At 38.9% G+C, this 22,150-nt stretch overlaps 1 protein-coding gene across 2 annotated transcripts; it reads left to right on the top strand.

Annotated features, from left to right (window-relative positions):
* The first annotated feature begins 7,909 nt into the window (after positions 1–7,909).
* LOC126251570 (mpv17-like protein) lies at positions 7,910–21,918 on the top strand. Of its 2 annotated transcripts, none has more exons than XM_049952102.1 (4): positions 7,910–8,187; positions 8,305–8,617; positions 18,876–19,007; positions 21,034–21,918. In XM_049952102.1, exons 2-4 carry the CDS (start codon positions 8,360–8,362, stop codon positions 21,199–21,201), a joined length of 558 nt encoding a protein of 185 aa, XP_049808059.1. In that variant the 5' UTR covers positions 7,910–8,187; positions 8,305–8,359; the 3' UTR covers positions 21,202–21,918. The 2 variants fall into 2 exon arrangements, with proteins under 2 accessions (XP_049808059.1, XP_049808051.1); XM_049952094.1 differs by having other exon boundaries at positions 7,910–8,261; positions 8,343–8,617.
* Positions 21,919–22,150: the final 232 nt, after the last annotated feature.

Raw genomic sequence — 22,150 nt, 5'->3', positions numbered from 1 at the left:
AACTGCCTATGAATGTGGTGGTGGACTGCCAATGATAGCTAGCAACAAATCTCCCTAACTTGATTGCCTGAGGACACTTCATGTTAGGTTGAGGGAGAGATGAAATCAACACAAAAACCTACAGCCAAGATCAGTTCTCAAACATCTGCAGCTAGAAATTACCATTTTGCAGTTCCAAAAGATATCATTTCAGAGTCATTTGTGGCAAGTAGTTGGTTGGTAGGTGTTGTAAGCTCTCTTTGTTCTTTCTCTCTTGGAGAATGAAAAGCCTGCCTTCTTGAAGAGGTGCCTACATGATGACCATAGGCAAACACCAATATTATTCTAACTGCCCCTTTTATAAGTGACGACTTACGCAGAAAATTATTCCATAATACATTATTGAATGGAAAATGCAAACTATGTCATGAGATTGATTCATTTATTTTCAAGTCTAGCAATTATGAACAGCAAATCTAGCTGAACATAATTGTTTGAGAGGTCAGTATTATGCTTCTTTCAGTTAAACTTTTCATTAGTATGTACACTCAAAAATTTGGAGCATTTTATCCTGTTTACTGGCTCCTGTTCTTGTGCTACATCAATTGTTGACATGTCTCTATTTGTTGTAAGAACTGGTTATAATTATTCCAAAAATTAATGTAGAGTCCATTTTCAGAGAGCTGCTTAATAATTATATGAAAAACATCGTCAACAATCTCCTATGTTGTCTTTCCTCTAATGGGGTTTATTATAACATGAGTATCATCAGTAAAATACACCGTTTCTGACTGTAAAGTGGAAGAAATTGAAGTGGACCTAAAGTTGAACCTCGTGCGACTCCCTTTGTGATTCCTCCCGAATCAAGAAAATTTTTTTCTCCTTTCAACATTGTTTCAATTATTCAACACAAATTTTTTCATTCTGTTTGTTACTTATGATTCAAACATGGCTCCCATCTGTACACAGCAATCACAGTTCCTATCCATTACCGCAGTCACTCCTGTTTGTAGCTCATAAAAATATACAACAAACGAATGGTTTACTCGCCTTCTTAGCAGCAGGAATACCAGATGCTTTGTCACTGATGGTCTATCCGACACTGAGCTACACTAACCAAAACAAACAAAAGCATGTACGATCCGAGGGTCGATAGCAATGGCTGTACAATACACTATACTCTTATTAAAATAAAAGCTTGTGCCTAGATGGCACTCGAACATGCATGAAATTAAACAAATAATCTAGTAACTACACAGGTTTTTGTAAATAAATAAGTCGCTCCTGCTGGAAGTTTGTAAAAATATACAACGGTATACTCGCCTTCTTTGCAGCAGGAACACGAGGTGCTTTGTCACTGACGGTCTATCTGACACTGAGCTACACTAACCAAAACAAACAAAAGCCTGTATGATACAAGAGTCGATAGCAATGGCAGTATGGTATGCTACACTGTTATTAAAATAAAAACTTGTACATAGTAAGCACTCGAAAACGCAAGAAATTACAAAAATAATATAGTAACTACCCAGGTTTCTGTAAATAAAGAAGTTTCTCCTGCTGGAAGATCGTAAAAATATACAATGAACGAATGGTGTACTCTCCTTCTTAGCAGCAGGAACATGTGGTGCTCTGTCACTGACAGTCTATTGGTTTTTCAAACATCAAACACACATTATGTAATTTTATATAACAAAGTGAAACTATGCAGCTTTAATAATTACAATTTTTTAAAATACTGTATATTTATAATTTATTTCTAGAATTAAAGATACAAATTACATTTTTTCCTTCCATAAGATACTGGGAGATTGAATAGTGGCAGTTTTTCATAAGGTAGGCTCTCACAGACTTTCTAAAGCTCTGTAGTTCAGGAAGAGATTTTATGTCTTGGTAAACTATTACACAGTTTTGTTCTTGCATGATATACACCTTTTTGTCATTATGTGGTGTTACAATGATTAACATGTATGTCACTGTCTGACCTGGTACTGTAATCACAGACACTTTTGTTTGAGGAAAAAAGTTTTCTTTTCTCAGTATACTTTTCCTGACGTGCATGACTACTTTCAGTATATAAATTCAGGGAAGTGGTAAGACCTTTAGATCTTTAAAGAAAGGTTTGCATGGTTTTCTACTGCTTACTTGTTTCATTATTACTATAATTGCCTTTTGTTTTCTGAAAACTGTTACAGCCAAGTGTACATTTGCCCAGAAAATGATACCGTACTTCAGTATTGAATGTACACAACCAAAGTATACAGCCCTAACTGTTCCTGCACTAGTATTGTTGTAAAGAATTCTTACTACATAGCTCATTTTTGCCATTTTTGAATTTAGGGATTTGATATGAGTGCTCCATGTAAGATTTTCCTGGATATGAGTCCCACGAAATTTAGTTTCATTGACAGCACTAATGTTTTGGTTATCTATACATATTATGGTTTGTACCGCATTTTTATTTTGATCTTTGTGGAAATTCATCAGCACCGTTTTTTGGGGACTAATTATTAGCCTGTTTCTGGGAAACCATTCAGATATTTCTTTTGTTATATCTTTTGCAGATGCAGTAAAATTTTGTTAATTATTCCCTTCAATCAATAGACTGGTGTCATCTTCGAACAGTACTTGTTCATAATCCCTACTGTATGATGGGAAATCATTCATGTACACTCCTGGAAATGGAAAAAAGAACACATTGACACCGGTGTGTCAGACCCACCATACTTGCTCCGGACACTGCGAGAGGGCTGTACAAGCAATGATCACACGCACGGCACAGCAGACACACCAGGAACTGCGGTGTTGGCCGTCGAATGGCGCTAGCTGCGCAGCATTTGTGCACCGCCGCCATCAGTGTCAGCCAGTTTGCCGTGGCATACGGAGCTCCATCGCAGTCTTTAACACTGGTAGCATGCCGCGACAGCGTGGACGTGAACCGTATGTGCAGTTGACAGACTTTGAGCGAGGGCGTATAGTGGGCATGCGGGAGGCCGGGTGGACGTACCGCCGAATTGCTCAACACGTGGGGCGTGAGGTCTCCACAGTACATCGATGTTGTCGCCAGTGGTCGGCGGAAGGTGCACGTGCCCGTCGACCTGGGACCGGACCGCAGCGACGCACGGATGCACGCCAAGACCGTAGGATCCTACGCAGTGCCGTAGGGGACCGCACCGCCACTTCCCAGCAAATTAGGGACACTGTTGCTCCTGGGGTATCGGCGAGGACCATTCGCAACCGTCTCCATGAAGCTGGGCTACGGTCCCGCACACCGTTAGGCCGTCTTCCGCTCACGCCCCAACATCGTGCAGCCCGCCTCCAGTGGTATCGCGACAGGCGTGAATGGAGGGACGAATGGAGACGTGTCGTCTTCAGCGATGAGAGTCGCTTCTGCCTTGGTGCCAATGATGGTCGTATGCGTGTTTGGCGCCGTGCAGGTGAGCGCCACAATCAGGACTGCATACGACCGAGGCACACAGGGCCAACACCCGGCATCATGGTGTGGGGAGCGATCTCCTACACTGGCCGTACACCACTGGTGATCGTCGAGGGGACACTGAATAGTGCACGGTACATCCAAACCGTCATCGAACCCATCGTTCTACCATTCCTAGACCGGCAAGGGAACTTGCTGTTCCAACAGGACAATGCACGTCCGCATGTATCCCGTGCCACCCAACGTGCTCTAGAAGGTGTAAGTCAACTACCCTGGCCAGCAAGATCTCCGGATCTGTCCCCCATTGAGCATGTTTGGGACTGGATGAAGCGTCGTCTCACGCGGTCTGCACGTCCAGCACGAACGCTGGTCCAACTGAGGCGCCAGGTGGAAATGGCATGGCAAGCCGTTCCACAGGACTACATCCAGCATCTCTACGATCGTCTCCATGGGAGAATAGCAGCCTGCATTGCTGCGAAAGGTGGATATACACTGTACTAGTGCCGACATTGTGCATGCTCTGTTGCCTGTGTCTATGTGCCTGTGGTTCTGTCAGTGTGATCATGTGATGTATCTGACCCCAGGAATGTGTCAATAAAGTTTCCCCTTCCTGGGACAATGAATTCACGGTGTTCTTATTTCAATTTCCAGGAGTGTATTTAAAAAAATGAAAGGGACCTATAATAGAGCCCTGTGGAACACCATGACCTAGTCCACACGGTTCTTCCATGTACTTAATTTCAGTCACCACAGAGTGATATTCCAAATATGATTTAATCCACTGATTTGTCACACCTCTCACAACATACCATTCGAACTACCTCAGGAGCACAGAATGATCAGCCACATCAAAAGCTTTTGTTAGTCCAAGAATAAATCTGAGATATTTCTGTGGTTGCCCTCTGCATTTCAGACATGGTTTATCAGATTAAAATTGGCTGTTTCAGTTGATTGCTGTGGTCTGATACCATGTTGAAATCCAGAAATAACATTATTCTTGTCGAAGAATGTATTTAGTTGTGAAGGGAACAGTTTTTCAATAATTTTCGAAAACCCTGACCGTAGAGACATAGGCCTATAGTTACCCATACATTGCTGACCACCTTTTTTATGTAGGGGTATTACTTTTGACAGTTTCAGTTACTGTGGGAAGACACCACATGATAAGGATGAATTGCGTATGTCTAATAAACGAGAGAGTATTTGTCTTGCTGTTATTTTTATAATATAATCTGGAATATCATCAATACCAGTTGAATAATTTCTCTTCAGGGCATTAACGGTATTTAGGAGCTCTTTGGGCCTATTGATTGAGGACCATGGATATATTATTGATTTCAATAGATGAAATTTCTTTCCATGTTGCATTAGGTGGATTACCAAATTTTTCCTTCACTAGTTTTTCAGCAACAGTTGTATAATAAGAATTCAAGTTGTTTGCAACTGTCCTATGGTCAGTGACATTATTTCCATCGTGTGATATCACAATATTTTTGTGAGTTGTCTTCTTCCATGTAAGATCCTTCACAGCTTTCCACATGGACTTAGTTTTATTGGTTGACTTCATGATATATTTATCATTTTACCTCTTTTATGACACATTTCAAAACTAGCTTTTTTTAAAATAAGTAAGAATTTCTGGACTGCTGTCAGCTTTGGGCTGCCGAAGAAGTTCCAACTTCCTTTTACAAGATACTCTAATGCCTGATGTAATCCAGTTTTTGAATCTATCTGTGCTTCTGGAAATCACTTTCCTTTGCGGAAAAGCTATGTCAAAGTTACACTTGAAAATGTTCAAAAAATTTTCCAATCTTTTCAGTGATAATAGAGGTATCATATACTTCTCTCCATGATTGTTTGCTGATTAGATACTGGAAGCATTCAATGTTTTTCTGAATATAAATCTTTTTATGGATTAAATTTTGTACATTAGTCGAAATGTGATTTACCGGTACAGTTAGTAATTGCGAGAAGTGATCGCTATAGCCGGTATCAAAGTTTTCTGATGTACACTTGTCCATGTTTATACATACCTGATTAAGGAATGTGACACTACTCTTTGTTACATGTGATGGAGAGCTAACAGTCAGACAAAGATTGAAGGATTTTATAATATTTAAGAACTTTTCACTGTGAGAGCTATCAGAAAGCCAATATTAAAATCTCCACACAGTACCACTGTTTTTCCAGTTGTCTTGAGTTTGCCTAAAGCAAGGTCCAGTTTATTTTTTTTTTTTAAACACATATATTGCTAACAGGAGATCTATACACATGTAAAATAATAGTTTTTTCAGACAGTAACTCAACAGCTGAGATTTCAAAGTCTTTTTAGCAACCAAGTTTCCAAACACAGAGACTATAAATCTACATTTTCTTTTACATATATATTAGATCCCCCATGTTTCGATTCCATTCTACGAAAGCAGTATGCAAGATTAAAATACAATATTTTTAAGTATTGAAAATACTCATTTTGTAACCAATACCCACAAAAACATAAACCTGAAACATCTTTCCATTCCCTATCGAGGAGTATATTTATTTCATCAACTTTGTTTGTTACTGACTTACATTCTGGTGTACAGTCTACTCCCCTAAAAAATGTCTTTCACCCTTCGCATCTTTCTTTATGATGTATTTGTCCAAAGTACTTTGGACTGCTTCTATACTATGGCTTTCGTGACTCAAATTAGCTAAATGACAGATTTCTTCAAATAAAAAAATTGTTTTCCACTGTGATTTAAATGAAGGTCATAGATCTGTCTAAAGTGCTAACATTTATTAAGTTCATATACAGAAATTTTTTGCATACTTCATCTCTTTGTTTACTCTTCCTATTAATTTATTTGCACATGACCAAGTAGGTAGGTCATATCTGGTAAGGTCTTATAATAATAATGATGTCGTGTGACAAGGGCCTCCCGTCGGGTAGACCGCTCGCCTGGTGCAAGTCTTTCGATTTGACGCCACTTCGGCGACTTGCGCGTCGATGGGAATGAAATGATGATGAATAGGACAATGGGACCAAACTGGTAAGGTCATCGGTCCCTAAGCTCACGCAATACTTAAGCTAACTTAAACTAATTTATGCTAAGGACAACACACCACCCATGTCCGAGGAGGACTCGAACCTTCGACGGTGTTAGCCGCGCGGACGCCCAAGACCACGCGCACCACTGTTTTTGCCACTTCTGCAATGCCTGCTTCTGGTTCGAGAAAGGTGTGGACACTTGCGTTAGACTGCGTATCTGCCACCTTTTCTGCTATCTGACATCCATGATTATCGGTAAAAATTAAGATTTTTCACTCTTTTTTGCACGCTTGAGGCCAGTCGACTGATTTTTCAATCACATTTCTTTGTTAACGATGTGACACGAGCGAAAAATTTACAGTAGACGGCTGCTGTTGTTTGTAATTGTTATGTGGGCTCATATGTTTTTGAGTGACATTGTTTGTAGAGTCATGTTTGTCATTATAACTGTTTTATGCACTTACTTTTATATTTCCAAGTTTTGTGCTGGTTTCCACAGTAGTTCTTCCTTTGTTTATATCATTGGTAGCCGATATTTGATTGAGGTTCACTCGATGCTCTGTTTGTTGAGTTTTACAATCAAGATGTTGCAGCTGTTTCTCCAATAATTTCACTGTAACATATGGATGTTACTGAATTTACATTTGCCACGGTTCTTTCACGAGATTTTGATCTTAGAATGACTTCGTTTGCGTTTTTTCGTTTAACTTCGCAGCAGCAACATTTTTCACGTTGAACAACGATTTTTTTTTTGCACTGAATACATAAAGACTCACTCTTTCTTTCATGTTTCTCGTGGGACTCGATTATCGTGTACCTATTTTTACCGCGATTTTACTTACTTGGTTTAAGATTAAGCCTATTATTATGCCACTACGCTAACATCTGACGTAAGTAAACACCAATTCTACACCTCCGCTGTCTAACAAATCAGATTAAAATGACAACAGATCCACCTATGGGCAGTTGCTAAACCTGATAAGCGATGGTGGGGGACAGCAAGGAAACAGGATGGTTTTAACTTCTTAACTTATGCGTAAGCTGGCATGACAGTGTGCAAGTTGGGTGTTTCTACATGGAAGTTGTCTTACGTAATGATGGTGGGGGTATGCACGTGTAAGAAATTCATGCCCGTGGAAATCTGGCTTAAATAATTACATCACTCGAAGAGCTGATAGCACGTGAAGAACCCTTTCAAGCTAATAAATAATGCACCTAGCCATCGACTAAACATGGGAGAAGTAGAGTTACATGACACACGACTGTAGGACTTTAAACCACAGGAAAGAAAACGGGGCAAACACTTCTAGAAAAGTCTTGTTATTCGTAATAATATTATCTTACGCAATCGATCAGTGAACACAGCAGTCGATACAGGTTCGATAATAGCTACCAAAGATATGTTAAAGTTGCGAGGTTTATCTTTCGCGCATTCGGTTGTACGCATTCTGCTGAAGGAAAAAAAAAAAAAAAAAAAAGTTTGATGCAATTGATTGCCGAAATATGTGTTTATGTGAAGAATTAAGTGCTACCGCAGCAATAAAGTTATGTTGTGAGTTCAGCGACAGGAAGACAACTGTACCTTTTGGGTATAATGATGTTGGGCATCGTTATAGCATTAGATAATCGATGCAGAAGTAGGCATACCTTACGCAAGTGGCCTTGTAATTTCATATTTTGCAATGGAAGTCAATTTCGGACCATGTGTAGGCCGAAGTACGGTTGAAGAGTACAGCAACGAGTAAGTGCTGGGAAAATGTATTTGTTGAATCAAGCTACATCGTAACAGCGAGCGAAATATTTCATCTTTTCACGGTTCGTAAAAGTCAAATTCGTAAAGTGTTATTTTTTTTCCTAGTTGGTGGCAGAATTCATGAAATCTGCAAATAATTGTAGGCTTTTGGAAGTGCAGCATGAATTCGTTCGTGGGAAAATTATCGACCATCTCTCGGAAGTATCCTCTTCTTCGTGGGATGGCTTCCTATGCTGTCATTTGGCCAGCATCATCATTGTGTCAGCAGACTATATCGGGCAAGGAACACTACGACTACATGCAGGTGCTTCGATATGGCTTGTTCGGAACTTTATTCGTGGCGCCTACCTTACATACTTGGATGAAACTGGCGGCAGAAATGTGGCCAAGCATGACTGTGAAATCTGCTATTGCAAAGGTAGTTTTTTTTATTACCTCAGTATAAAACAGTCCCTTTTGTGCCATTACATAACCAGTACTCACAACTAGGTACTAATGAAGTAGGTGTTTTACATAGTTGGGGATTGTATGTGTGGAAGTTTGTGTTGAAGCCCATGTTGGTAAGAAATATATTATTTGAAGAAGATTAATTCAGTTGTTGGTACCATGTCATAAGACCTACTTCCGGTAGTTACTCAGAGGCCAAAACCTTGAACGTTTCAAAGTTTTATTTGAAAGTGCCTCAGATTTAGGTTAAAGTGTGGTATTATGGCCTGCCCCCACCCCTGAAGTCCTTTTTTGTGATGCTCTGTTGCACAGCCTGAGGTCTAGGTTAGCCAAGAGGATGAAAATTTGGTCACAAGTTGGCAAAGCCAGCAAATGTGAAAACAGAATAGGGCCTATGTGGTTGTGGTGACAAATTGGCTGATGCTGAAGCCTTATATATAAGTATGTCCTCTACTGAAAAATACAAGAGTCCAATATGTAACTTGTACCCAGACTTGTAACTAAACTAAACAATCACAATCTGCAAACATAAATTTTCAGAGGAATGAATTACCCCCATTATGTAAGTATAATTGTGATATTCTGTATTAAATGAGTAAATGCATTGTTGCCCCCCTGAACTGGTATTAGCCTTTAAAAAATCGGGAATCAACTGCGTAAAATCATTGCCTTTATTATTTATTATTATTTCAAATCCCTGTACAAGTATTAGGAAATATATTTTCCGTGATTACCCTAAATTGCTTAAGGCAAATGTTAAGACGGTCCTTTGAAAGAGCCAGTTTTACTTCATACTTAAGCTGAGCTTCCAATCCGTCTCTAATTATCTCATTGTTGACCAGAGGTTAAGCGTTAATGTTCCTTCCTTCATATGAGCAAAAGCCGCTTGGAATAGTGTTAAATTGTGAAAGAAAGATGAAATCAAAGGGAAGGTGTCTTTTAGTGAAGTTTGAAAGGCAGGCTGAACTCCAGTTGCCAGATGAACTTGTAAGCCAGATGATAAAGTATTTGGAAAGGAGAAGGAAGTGCAGTGCTTAAATGTGCAAGAGGGTAGATACTGTAGCTTTGTGTCTGGAGCATGATAGTAATTCCTAGCTGTCATTCCAGAAGAGTCTTTGGCATATTTGCCTGCTACAAGGTCAGTGAGGAGCAATTAGAGCATTTTTATTACCTTTTTTCTAAGAGGTACTTGGTTTACCTATAACAGAACTGTCTTAATTTCCACAACACAACTCAGAAAATTGTTGGTAGCCTGGTGCTGTGACAAATTAGTCTTCTAAAGAAAGTGTCAGTAACTGAGCCTTCAAGACAAATTTTTAATAGACACAAGTGAGTGGAACATGGTGTGGGTTCCTGTTGTCATGTCCTAGATCATGAACCACGGGCAACATATGAGTGGCCAAGTAAGTAGGCCTGACAGTCGGGATACCAGTTACTTTGGAATAAGGCTGGGCATCTCGGACATATTCTGAGTCGTGGTCACCTTTGTGCTCGGACGGCAAAGACTACCAAATCCACCGGTTAGTCCCTCAACTGTTAAGGGGTAAAACTCAATGGGACCGGGGTCAAGTAAGGCTAGCAACCTGCTTCCCTGGTACTTTAAATATGATGCTGGCAACAATCAGAGCAAAATGCCTCGGACCTCTGGGGGTGACGCAGTCCCACCTCTAATTGACAAAACAGGGACTCCTAAGATAAGACTCGGCAAACAAATGGTAACGAGATGGGGGAGCTATTAATATCTATGGGGGCTACTCTGGGAAGAAGGTAGAGCTGGCAGAGGCTACAAATAAGATGGGGTTGGACGTTCTAGCTGTAACTGACATTCAGGTAAGGGGTGAGAAAGAAGAGGAAGTGGGAGAATACAAGGTCTACCCGTCAGGAGTCAAAGCAGGAATAGCAAAATGGGGTGTAGGACTTTACATCAGGAAATAAATGGAACCGAGCGTAGTTGCAATAAGGTATGTAAACGAACGACCTATGTGGATGGATTTGACAGTGTCTAGCAAGAAAATTAGGATAGTGTCAGTATATTCGCATTGTGAAGGGACAGATCAAGATAAGATGGATAGTTTTTATGACGCACTCAGTGATGTTGTTGTTAGAGTAAAGGACAGGGACAGTGTTCTGCTCATGGGTGATTTTAATGGAAATGGAAATCGAACAGAAGGGTATGAAAAGGTTATGGGTAGATTTGGAGAGGATATGGAAGCCAACAGGAACGGGAAACAACTCTTGGATTCTGTGCCAGTATGGGCTTAGTAATCACAAACTCCTTTTTTAGACATAAGAACATTCACCGGTATACTTGGGAAGGCAGGGGAACCAGATCTGTCATTGACTATATAATAACAGATCAGGAATTCAGGAAGGCTGCGAGGGACACATGTGTATTCAGGAGATTCTTCGATGACACTGATCTCTATTTAATCTGCAGTGAAATTGGTATTGTGAGGCCGAAAGTTCAGGTCAGGTCCATATGTAGGAGGATAAGAGTGGAGAAACTTCAGGATAAGGAAATCAGGCACAAGTACATAACAGTGATAGCAGAAAGGTACCAGTTAGTTGAATGTTGCCAATTACAGTCATTGGAAGTGGCTAAAGAATGTCTTGGAACAGTAGTGTGTAAAGATAGGATGAAGCAAACAGCTTGGTGGAATGACACAGTCAAGCCAGCCTGTAAAAGGAAAAAGAAGGCGTATAAAAAATGTCTACATACTAGAACTCAGGTAGACAGAGAAAGTTATGTTGAAGAAAGAAACAAAGCCAAACAGATAATTGCACCATCCAAGAAGAAATCTTGGGAATACTTTGGAAACAGGTTGGAGACTTTGGGTCAAGCTGCTGGAAAATAGTTCTGGAGTGTAATTCGCAGTCTTCGAAAGGGAGATAAGAAGGAAATGATAAGTATTTTAGACAGGTCAGGAAAACTGCTGGTGAATCCTGTTGATGCCTTGGGCAGATGGAGGGAATATTTTGAAGAGTTGCTCAATGTAGGTGAAAATACGACCAGTAATGTTTCAGATTTCGATGTACAATAGGATAGGAATGATGATGGAAATAGGATCACATTTGAGGAAGTGGAGAATGGTCAATAGATTGCAGTGCAATAAAGCGGCTGGGGTGGATGAAATTAAGTCGGAACTCATCAAATACAGTGGAATGTCAGGTCTTAAATGGCTACACAGGATAATTGAAATGGCGTGAGAGTCGGGACAGGTTCCATCAGACTGGACAAAAGCAGTAATCACACCAATCTTTAAACATGGAAACAGAAAAGATTGTAACAAGAATGGTCAATAGATTGCAGTGCAATAAAGCGGCTGGGGTGGATGAAATTAAGTCGGAACTCATCAAATACAGTGGAATGTCAGGTCTTAAATGGCTACACAGGATAATTGAAATGGCGTGAGAGTCGGGACAGGTTCCATCAGACTGGACAAAAGCAGTAATCACACCAATCTTTAAACATGGAAACAGAAAAGATTGTAACAACTACAGAGGTATCTCTTTAATCAGCGTTGTGGGTAAAATCTTCTCAGGCATTGTTGAAAGGACAGTGTGAGTATTAGTTGGGGACAAATTGGATGAAAATCAGTGTGAGTTTAGGCCTCTTAGAGATTGTCAGAACCAGATCTTTAGCTAACGGCAAATAATGGAGAAGTGTTATGAGTGGAACATGGAATTGTATCTATGCTTTATAGATCTAGAAAAGGCATATGACCAGATTCCTAGGAGGAAGTTATTGTCTGTTCTACAAGATTATGGAATAGGAGGCAAACTTTTGCAAGCAATTAAAGGTCTTTACATAGATAGTCAGGCAGCAGTTAGAGTTGACAGTAAATTGAGTTCATGGTTCAGAGTAGTTTCAGGGGTAAGACAAGGCTGCAACCTGTCTCCACTATTGTTTATATTATTAATGGATCATTTGTTGAAAACATTAGACTGACTGGGTGAGATTAAGGTATGTTAACACAAAATAAGCAGTCTCGTGTGTGCGGATGACTTAGTTGTGATGGCAGATTCGATTGAAAGTTTGGAAAGTAATATTTCAGAGCTAGATCAGAAATGTAAGGACTATGGTATGACGATTAGCATCTCCAAAATGAAAGTAATGGCAGTGGGAAAGAGATTTAAACGGATTGAGTGCCAAATAGGAGGAACAAAGTTAGAACAGGTGGACGGTTTAAAGTACTTAGGATGCATATTCTCACAGGATGGCAACACAGTGAAAAACCTGGAAGCGAGGTGTAGCAAAGCTAATGCAGTGAGCGCTCAGCTACGATCTACTCTCTTCTGCAAAAAGGAAGTCAGTACCAAGACTAAGTTATCTGTCCAGTGTTCAATCTTTCGACCAACTTTATTGCATGGGAGCAAAAGCTGGGTGGATTCAGGTTACCTTATCAATAAGGTTGAGGTTACGGATATGAAAGTAGCTAGGATGATTGCAGGTACTAGTAGATGGGAACAATGGTAGGAGGGTGTCCACAATGAGGAAATCAAAGAAAAACTGGGAATGAACTCTATAGATGTAGCAGTCAGGGCGAACAGGCTTAGATGGTGGGGTAATGTTACACGCATGGGAGAAGCAAAGGTTACCCAAGAGACTCATGGGTTCAGCAGTAGAGCGTAGAAGGAGCCGGGGAAGACCAAGGAGAAGGTACCTGGATTCGGTTAAGAATGATTTTGAAGTAATAGGCTTAACATCAGAAAAGGCACCAATGTTAGCACTGAATAGGGGATCATGGAGGAATTTTATAAGGGGGACTATGCTCCAGACTGAACGCTGAAAAGCGTAATCAGTCTTAAATGATGATGGTGATGATGAGACACAAGTGATCACTTTTACTGAATGAACTAGTGGATCAGTCCATATCAAATCAAACCAAGTTTGGTTAATTTTTGGACCTTGTTGTAATAGCATTTTGCTCATAAAATTCTACCCGTGACCAATAAATATGAACTACATATGTTTTAATTGCTGTTACTTTGATTTGTCAGTCCTCCTTTTGGGTTAAGTAACAGGTTTTGGCATTACAGTGATGTTCGATTCCACCCATCTCCTTTGAGCCAGGATATCATCAAGATGGGGGACACCTCTGCTTCATAATATGGCAAGTATAACATCACTGCAGACAAGCATGAATAAAAAGATGTGAGAATGTTTCACTCCTGCAATGAAACAAAACTAACGGGACAACCATGGGAAGTAGGGTTTTAAAATGTTATCCAAAAACATGAAACCCATAGGAATCTTACATTTCACTTGACCTATACAGTTCAAATGAAGTCCTCCCCACCCCATCCCCCCCCCCACCCCAAAAAGAAAGAAAGAAAAAGAAATACACATCCAGCTCCAAAACACTGTATCATAAAATTCCCTTCGCCTATATAGGTCAAAAGAGGACAATGATCCCAAAAGCCAACACACAAATCAAAAATCCAAAACCCCCAGATTTACTTGATTAAAATTAAAATACAAACAAAAAAACTATACACCAAAACAAACAAACCATACATGATGCATTTGCCAGCCACAATCACCGACAAATAGAACTAGGTTCGCCAGACACCCCTTCTATGCCCCTGAAGTGTGCTTACACACACACACACACACACACACAGTGAGAAAGAGAGAGAGCAAGGCAAAATTCTCCAAATAATTGCAACCCACTCAATATGATTCATGAACACAACACTCACAAAGAAAAAGACCAAACAAAAGATAAAACCATTCAAAACCAGTTCTCAAAAAACAAAATAACTCTCAAATATGACAGGATGAATATAATAAAAATAATACATAAGGAAGACAATCTCCCTGATTACCACCATAGATCTCTAACGAGGTCCCCCGTCAGGTAGATCACCAAATATTGTCTCGGTGACACCACCACGCAGTAGGCCCTGGTCGGAGAAACCATCATTCTAGTGAGCTTCATATGCTCACTACACATGACACCTCATGTAGTTAGCAGTCGTTCCAAAATGGTGTAAAAACGCCATCTGTAAACCCCACTCCCCCCCTCCCCCCCCCCCCGGAAAAAAAAATTTACATTTCTATCTATAAAAACACACAACACTAATCATAATTAACACACACTCATGTGCACCACCAAAACAATAAATCGACATAACTCCCTAAATCGACATAACTCCCTGGTGTGACAAGGCAGATTCTTCCAACCACAGCTTCACACAAGCATTACACAAAGTCAAATGATCAAATACTACACATAAAACAAACAACTTGAAAATGAACACCCACCATAAGAGTGTGCCGTGAAATAGCAACACGCCATATACAAACACGACCTGAGTCAAAAGCACAGCAGCATGATGACGTCCGCAGTGGTTACACTCTGGACTCGCATTCGGAAGGACGACGGTTCAATCCCGCGTCTGACCATCCTGATTTAAGTTTTCCGTGATTTCCCTAAATCACTCCAGGCAAATGCCGGGATGGTTCCTCTGAAAGGGCACGGCCGCCTTCCTTCCCAATCCTTCCCTAATCCGATAAGACCGATGACCACGCTGTCTGGTCTCCTTCCCCAAACCAATCAACCAATCATGATGACGTCACACAACACACTTATGTTGTGAGTCAAAGCAGACAGGTGGGATCGAACGCTTCCCTTAATATGGACGTTTCTCATCTTGACTACTGTAGCATTTGAAATGGCCATTGTAGGATGAAACTGATGGTGATCATATCATAAAATGTGATTGTGTGTAACATAATCAGAGCTAAATTATTTGGTTATCAATTACCAAACCCAACAACATGAGTTCACGAGAAAAATTAGATTTCTGTTTATGGCGTGTATTCTGCAGGCTTTGTAAACCTGTGCTAATATTTTTTTTGTTATAACATATACAAGATACAACTCTATCACATTTTCCCTATTTAATGTATTCAGATTGTTTAATCTATTGATGTATCTGCTATCTCTTATTGAACTTATTTTTCTTATAAAATACTTTGTAGTTTGTGTAAAGGTGAACAATATTAATAAAAGTGTAGTCTTGGTGTCTGCAGCTGTTTCAATGCATTCCAATGTAGGTAACAACTTGCATGTTGAATGATGGAAACTGAATAAGGCGATTTATGAATGGTTGTAAGTAGCCAGTCAGAGTGCCCATTCATAGTTTCCTTCGCTTCGCAAATAAAGCTACCTGCTATTTGTTGTAGGAAACTTCATGCAGAATGTAAATACTTTTGGGTTAAAGGAGTTCTCTCACAGAAAAACGAAAGCATTGAGTTGTTGATGGACACAAACAAAAGAAAGAAAACTTTATTTTGTTTTAATAGGTTAAAATTTAACATAGTTGGAGATTTCGGCAAAATTGGATGTAAGACCAACAAGTTGGTTGTTGCAATGACAAACATATATCACGTGCTGAGACTTGTTAACCTCATCAACTTACAAGGTAACTGTCACAGTCCAGTCTAGCCTAGGCCTCATGCTGCACTACAGATCAGTCTGTCAGCACATCTAGTTTTCTTCCATTCATACAGAAAACAAATGTGATCAGTTGGCTACCATATGCTATCACCCATTGACTAAGAACAATGTCAACGAATTACCAACATCAGCATGCAATGCAAGAGATGGGAATGCTGTAAGTGCACTCAAGCCAGTTTGATTTCATGTATACATACTTCTTGTCTACAGTTTAATGTTGTATATAGCCATAAAATATTATGTATACACTTCAGAATCACTTGTGGTATTATGTTTTTTCTTTTCTGAAAGAGAAGGGTTGCTGGAGACTGATGTGCCAGTGGAAATGATACTTTCCAGTTACTACAGTAGCATCTAGTGGAAACTGAAAATATTTAACTGCCCCAAGACTGTCAGTAATATTGAAAGTTTCACAGTGTATTGTGCAGTATGTTGATGAATCTAGTAAAATTAGATTGTATTTCGCAAACAGCTTAAGAGTGTATAGCCTCTGCCCAATATTGTATATCTTTGTCAGTCGGTCTCATATGGTAAACTGTTGATTTTGCATGATGCATTGTGAAGGGAAATGGCTTTGAAATCAGCAGAATACACCTTCATTTAAGAGTTGTTGGAAGCGTATAGGGGTTTTCCAGCCCTATGGTTTATCAAATGAAATGAGTATAGTAACTGGTAAAAGAAAACAGGTCAGTACAAACAATTATCAAAATAGAGAGAAATATACACGGAAGCAGGTAAGCTTTAATTAGTAAAGAAATGAAATTCATTTTGGACAAATTATAGGAAAGTGCTGGAAAGAATTAAGAATGCGTCAATAAGCAGAGCTGCTGCTGAAAAGTTACTTGAGACAACACTTTCATACTTTGATGCCATGAAGGACACACAAATTTTTATCGGAAATTAAATAAAAAATATGTGCATTAGGTTTTAAAATTGGATCCAAATAAGTATTGTGTAGATTTAATGACAATTATAGATGTAACCATTTCCAGTAGTAAATCGAGTGAATATCCATTCTCAGAAAGTTCCAATAATCGCTTGGCTCTCTAATCCTCGAGTCACGTAGTAAATTTTCATGTGCCAATCTTTCTCTCATCTTATATCTTTTCTTCATCCATCTATGCTTCCGCTTTTCCTGGTGAGCACAAAAACAGCCCAAGAGCCAAATAACAGCTAGTGGCTGTATCCTCGCATGTTTTGCACATTCTAGGCTTGACACCAATATTGTGAATATTAATGTGCTGTCTGGAGCCAACCATCAATATATTGCCCAATATTACTGCTAGTCTAGTGTTCGCATTAGTCTTAGTATGACCCCTTCCTCACCTTGAGCAACATAAAAGTTAGCCATAATTTATTAATGACAAATACAGAACTGTAATTTTGTGATGTGATGGTTAAATACTCGGTGAATTCATACATGGCTGAAGTGATAAGAAAAGCTCTTTCAGAAAAATCATTCACGATCTGATACAGGAACTGAATGCTCTTATGTTTGTTATAAGAATAACATCGACACTCCCTGTCACTGAGATGGGAAACTTGTTTACTTTGCACATTTTTATTCAGATATGTTGACCAATAAAACAACCTGTCAGCTTTGACTAGTGATGCTACCAATCAATATGGCAATATCGTAGAATCACACTATTGTACCTACAAAAGTTTTGGGGACCACAACAGGAACACAGGGCTTTTGGGTAGGGATTTTCTTGTTGTTGATACTTTAAAAAAACATCAAAAACTTTGAAATAGCCTACAAAATTCAGAAAACAACGGTTTTCACTGGGATCATAAATATAACTACAGAATGTGCAGTGTGTATACGAAAATACTTTATGGATATAATAGAGGGAAACATTCCACGTGGGAAAAATATATCTAAAAATACAGATGATGTGACTTACCGAACGAAAGTGCTGGCAGGTCGATAGACACACAAACATACACACGAAATTCAAGCTTTCGCAACAAACTGTTGCCTCATCAGGAAAGAGGGAAGGAGAGGGAAAGACGAAAGAATGTGGGTTTTAAGGGAGAGGGTAAGGAGTCATTCCAATCCCGGGAGCGGAAAGACTTACCTTAGGGGGAAAAAAGGACAGGTATACAGTCGCGCGCGCACACACACACACACATGTCCATCCGCACATACACAGACTTTATGGCACATTTATAGGCAGACCACTCGAACACACAACAAACTCTCATTCCACCCTATGTAGACTTATAGCTGTCTCAAGATAAGGGTTACTACAACCTCTATTTAGTGACAGTAGTGGCATCACTGGTCAAAGCAGAACAACTGTATCATCTTTTCACAGTTATGTCCAGTGGTAGCATAGGGTGGGAAAACTACTGTGCATTCACAAGTAATAATTTTAGATCAAAAAAGGGCAATGTTAGTCTGTAATTTATCACAGCCCATTTTTCAAACATCTCTGAATTATCTCTCTGCCATCCCTACAGATATGGTCCCTCATGGTCTTTGTGGCTGACAAAGACCCATTCAAAAGTAACTGCTACATTCATTCATTGTGGGACAAATAGTTTGCACTTGCAACATTCACATCCTGTGCCTGATGTATATCTGTGCGCACACAAGAGCAAGTCATCAGAGTAATAAATTCCCATTATATTCTACTATTTACTCAAGAGCACTGGGTTTGCCCCTAAAGTGAATGGTGCTGGTGAAAGTCATTCTATATACAAACAGCGACACATATTACTGACTTGACACTAAATATCTTGCTTTCTTTTTCACAGGCAGTAGTTGAACAGTTTTCTTATGGACCAGCTGCTTGTATTTGTTTCTTCTATGGTATGAGCCTTCTTGAAGGAAAATCAATGAAAGAAGCTGCATTTGAAGTTCAAACAAAATTTGTTCCAACATACAAGGTAAATTTCCAACAAAATGGTTTCACATTTGAGTTTCTATTGTTACTGATTAAGAGGGATTTTTTTTTCTGCAGATGCCAAAAAGAACACATATTGAAAGACAATGCTACACAGAATGACATGCTTCCTTTTTCTGTGTGCTTCATTTTAGTCTTCCCCTCCCCATATTGGTTACTGCAATTGAAGTACCACGAATTAATCGGCTAAAAGACTTTTAGTGTCAGGTTAGTTTTTCTGAAACAGATGGGAAACATCTGAAATAAATTTATTCAAGATTATTACATCACATACCATATTTGAATAGGAAGTATATCAGTTATGAATAACACATCTTGCACTATCATTAAGACATTACTGAAAACTCATACCATCTGCACTTAGTGTGAGATCCCTAATTTCCATCCTGTTAAAGAATAACTATAGAACGACATTAGGAAGTCATGGGTAGAGTACAAAATACAAACAATGACAGGAGTCATTGTTACAAACCACACCCAGTATAGCTGTGGCTTTAAACAGTATATTATCTCATTGACAAAATTTAACTCATGACTCAGCTTTTGGACAATGTCCTTCCTAGAGGCTTAAACACAGTGATAGCACTGTGCTGCAACCTCTGCTCAGTTGTCATGTGGGGTATGCACTAATCAGCTGGCTGCCACCAAACTGACCTAGAGCAAAGTTCACTTCCCAGACCACAAAATGTTCTACTTTAATGGTTGTTTCACATCCTGTGTCATCTGAATCTTCCCACCATCAAACAGCAAGTTCTCATTTGAGCAAATAAAGGAAACTGTTCTTACAACACACATTTATAGCCCACACCTCCCTGGCTTCCATATCTACTAGCTTCTGCCCTGCACATACTCCACAATTGACTCTAGGTCATTTGATCCATTCACTGTTTTCTCTGCACCTTTCCTTTTCCTCTCTTTAACCATACTTGCTCCTCCTCTATCATACTACTACGTTTGTGTACCACACTCGATTTTGCCTTCTGCAAAAGAGCCCTCACCTGTGCCACTTGCTATACTGTCCCCTTTTTACTTCCCTCCATAGCTATCACTCACACCCCCCTTCATTATTCATCTCACTCAACACAAACCTAGTCTGTTGTGCCTCAGATTTCTCCATGTGACATTAATGAAAGTACACAAAGTAAACAAACATTCTGACAGCAAGATTAGCACACACAGAACAAAACTTACTGAAACTAAGCTTGTTGGATTTCCAATAAAATTTCAATGTGTACAACTACAGAATTGCAAATTTGTCATCTGTATTTAAGTTCTTTGTGGTCTACTGGTAATGGAAGTTTGAATTCTGTAGTGCACTGACTTGAAAGAATGTGCATTTTTTTAATAGTTACTATTTTCAAGAAACTGAACAATAGTTTCAGTGAACTTTTCGGTTACCAGTCCTTAAGCAAAGCAGCCTCAAATAGAGGATGTTGTGCCTCTGGTTGGTGTGATAATTACTGCATCATAAGCAAAGAGAATTATTTATGAATTATAATCATGCAGTGGAACTTATTTCTGTGTAACAGAATTAGCAGTGAACTCAGTGTCAATGTTAATGGAACAGTGGCTGTAATTTTTACTCAGTCACTGAAGTACTGTTTTGAACTAGTCTTTGCTCACCATGAAAACCTCCTCCTTAATAACTACATGTGAAGTAAACATATTACTAATTAAACCACATTATGACATAGAATTTAATGTCATTGAAACATCGTATCGTGTGTTCGGTGAATTGATACATGGTATTTTCTGTGGAAAAGTTTTTTGGAACCTGATTTGGCCCTTACGACAAAATCTGTTAGAAGCTTGGACATTGAATGTTCCTTTTAGTAGACTAATTGGCATGTTTTTCAGCATATGTAGATTAGAGTGCCTTTTCTCTATAGTCATATGTGCATAATTCATTTGTCAGTTTTTTTTATCTCTGTTCAATAAACAAAAAATATATTATAATTGAATTTTCCTCGAGACATTATAGGGAAAAATATATTATGTCATGATTACAGTATGGAGTTCTCATCTGGCCTGTTGCTGCAACCATCAACTATACATTTGTGCCTGAAAGAAACAGAGTTCCTTTCATAAGTTTATGCAGTTTTCTTTGGACCAACTTCTTGGCATTCATGAAAGAATTGGAAGCGAAACGTCTTCTTCAACTGAAAAAACCACTTTAATGTTTTCTAGCCACAACAAAATAGTATTTATAATTATTATCAGCTTGTAATATATATGTGTATGAAACATTCCTGATAAATTTCTCATAAAACAAAAATAACATTGCAAGAGATTGCTGTTATATTGTTTTACCAGATAAAAAATTTCCAAATGGTGACAGGTAATTCTCTTTTTTTAACATCACTTAAAATACAAATAGCTAGTGATAGCTATTGTTTGTTTCTGTATGATGGAATTCATAAGCAGTTACATGTATGTTAGTAAGAAGAAAACTAAAATAGTGTGTATTTATTGGAGAAAAATTTACCTGAAGTTGGCTCTAACAATTTTTGAACTTAGTAAATAATTGCTTAAAACCCTAATTGTTAAATCCAGCAATATGTAGTGGTGACCACAGAATTATGTTCAGATATGTGATATTACTGTATTATTAATTTTATTACCAATTGTGTGTGTGTGTGTGTGTGTTTAATATCATGATTTAGAAATAAATCTGTAGTCACTACCTATATTTTAACAACATGGATTGTTGTCCCTTGGTATCAGTTTCATGTAGCACAGTTAATATGTTGTTTACAACTTGAATGAAGTCATACTGTTCCTTGCAATGCTGATATTGCCTGTTTTGAAGTATTCAAAGAAATCTCATTGAATAAGTGTCACCAGTATTAAAAAAATTTTGACATACATTAGCACAAATACATTTGTTGATTACAGTGACTGTAATTATTATTATTACCCATGGACTGCTATTTCCATCACTTCTACAATTACTGTAAATATATTCCAGTGATAACAGATTTTGCTGACAAATTTTGAGTATATCATAGCGGCACATTGCTGCAATAAGACTATTCATGGTTGCAGCAGGAAGCTCACTTAGGGATGACAACTGGAGAGACACATGTGTAGGGTAATACTTTTACACCTACGGCATTCAGTAAGCCA

The sequence above is a fragment of the Schistocerca nitens genome, chromosome 1, assembly GCF_023898315.1.
Source record: "Schistocerca nitens isolate TAMUIC-IGC-003100 chromosome 1, iqSchNite1.1, whole genome shotgun sequence".
Taxonomy (NCBI): domain Eukaryota; kingdom Metazoa; phylum Arthropoda; class Insecta; order Orthoptera; family Acrididae; genus Schistocerca; species Schistocerca nitens.
Note: the sequence above shows the minus strand (reverse complement) of the source record. Positions and strands in the feature narration are given on the sequence as shown.